Source organism: Terrapene carolina, unplaced genomic scaffold, assembly GCF_002925995.2.
Source record: "Terrapene carolina triunguis isolate 2854851 unplaced genomic scaffold, T_m_triunguis-2.0 Scaffold338, whole genome shotgun sequence".
NCBI classification, from domain to species: domain Eukaryota; kingdom Metazoa; phylum Chordata; order Testudines; family Emydidae; genus Terrapene; species Terrapene triunguis.
Genome location: NW_020664689.1, coordinates 1670 through 3475, shown reverse-complemented (window position 1 = coordinate 3475; position 1806 = coordinate 1670). Strand labels below are relative to the sequence as shown.

Below are 1806 nucleotides of genomic sequence, written 5' to 3'. Positions count from 1 at the left end.
AGACTTCTGCCACAAGGAAACACCAAAGGGTTAATGGTGAGCGAGGAGAATCAGGAGTCCCGGCTGCCAACCCCCACACAACCCCCCTACTATAAACCACTAGACCCCCACACACACTCTGCTCCCAGATCTGGAAAAAGAACCCAGGAGTCCTGACTCTACGTCCCCTTCTCTCTCATAAATTTGCACATTTCCTCCCACCCACAAATGTGTAATGCCCAGTCCAAAGACCTGAAGCCAGATCAGAGCTAGCTTCCCTAGAGACAGAAGGACCCATGTCCCATTCCCCACACCCTGAGCCAGCCAGTCCCCACACCATGAGCCAGCCAGATTGGAGCTGGCGCCCCCTACAGGGGAAAGGCGGGTTTCTTACCATGTATCTTGAGGATGGTCTTGACGATGGCCGACGGGATGTCTCGGTGTTTCATGGTGCAGGTGAACTCCTCCCCTGCCTGCCACTCCTCCACACACACCCGCAGGATGCTGGTTGCACTGTAAGTGCCATTTTCCTGCAGCACCGGCTCCCTGGAGACCACGTCCAATGGGCCCCCGCTACCCCGGCTCCAGGAGACCTCCAGGCTGCCAGGGGTCTCCATGCCACTCACCAAACAAGTGATGGTGGCGTTCTGTGCTATGTAGAGGTCCTCCAGGGAAGGGGGAAGGAGAAAGACCTCCAGAGGGTGTCGATTACAGTTGCCACCACCTGGTTGGGGGCAGGAGGCAGCGTTGAGGGCTGAGATGACACCAGCTGATAACTAATTGCCTCTGTCTGAGGGGTGCAAATCCCAGGGGCTGTTTTGGGACAGGGACGAGGGTCATTGGGGTGGGAAATAGGGCACTGGGTTCCCTGATGGAAGGGGCAGGACCCTCATCTCACGGGGCTTCGGGAACAACGGATGAAGTTTTCCAACACACCCAGGGATTGGGATTCCTGGGTCCCATTATGATTATTTGGGTCTCTGGGTCCCATGGGCAGAACTGAAAGTCTCTGGCTATGATGGGAGAAAGCCCCATTGTGGAAAACCTGGCAGGGGGCAGACCTGCCATGTTTGCTTAACTCAGGGTCCTTCCAGCCTGAAATTCATGAGCTCAACAAAGATGACAGAGTTGGCACCGGGGACACAGAGAGGAGAAACGACTTGCCCACGGTAATTCCTCACTCCTTTTCTCCATGCTCTAACCACTAGCCCCACTCCCCTCCCAGAGCTGGGGATAGAATCCAGAAGTCCTGGCTCCCAGCCCCCTGCTGGAAGTACTAGATCCTGAATCCAGAGCTCAGGATAGAACTCGCATCCCCTAAACCTCTCCCCCCTACACAGGCAGAAGGTGCCGTTTATATATCAACCCAGTGATATTCTGGCTGCTGGTCTCCCAGGGGTTGAGACCACAACTCTCACTGCAAGTCGATGTGGGAGTTGAGAGCGTGAATCCCTTTGGAAACCCCAGCATTAAAGCCTGAACTGGTGCTAGCTCCCTCACCAGCCACTGAGGGTAATGGGGGGCGTTAACCGTATTGGGATAAACAACCCTCTCGTCGCCCTTTGGGAGCTTCAACTCACAATTCTGTGGCTTCACCTTGACCTTCAAGGTTTCATTCAGCATCATGTGCGACACCAGGCAGACATATTGGGGCCCCGCTTCTCCTTCCCCCTTGGACCTGGGGAGTCTCAAGATGCTCTGAGCAGAGTAGGCCTGGCCAGATCTGAAGACGGGGCCACTGCTGTACTGGGAGGCGGGGACTATGGAGCCGTTGTGCTCCCAGCGGAGGCTGATGTCTGCTGGGAAGAATCCAGTGACGTCACAGAG

The 1806-nt window shown here is 55.8% G+C and overlaps 1 gene segment (V, D, J or C); it reads right to left on the bottom strand.

The window, feature by feature from the left end:
- Positions 1–373: 373 nt before the first annotated feature.
- Positions 374–1806, bottom strand: part of LOC113407762 — a gene marked incomplete at both ends in the record, with an annotated part of 2229 nt that continues 796 nt past the window's right edge. Inside the window, 2 exon segments of the C gene segment in view lie at positions 374–703; positions 1560–1778. Of these exon segments, the coding sequence occupies positions 374–703; positions 1560–1778 (549 nt within the window).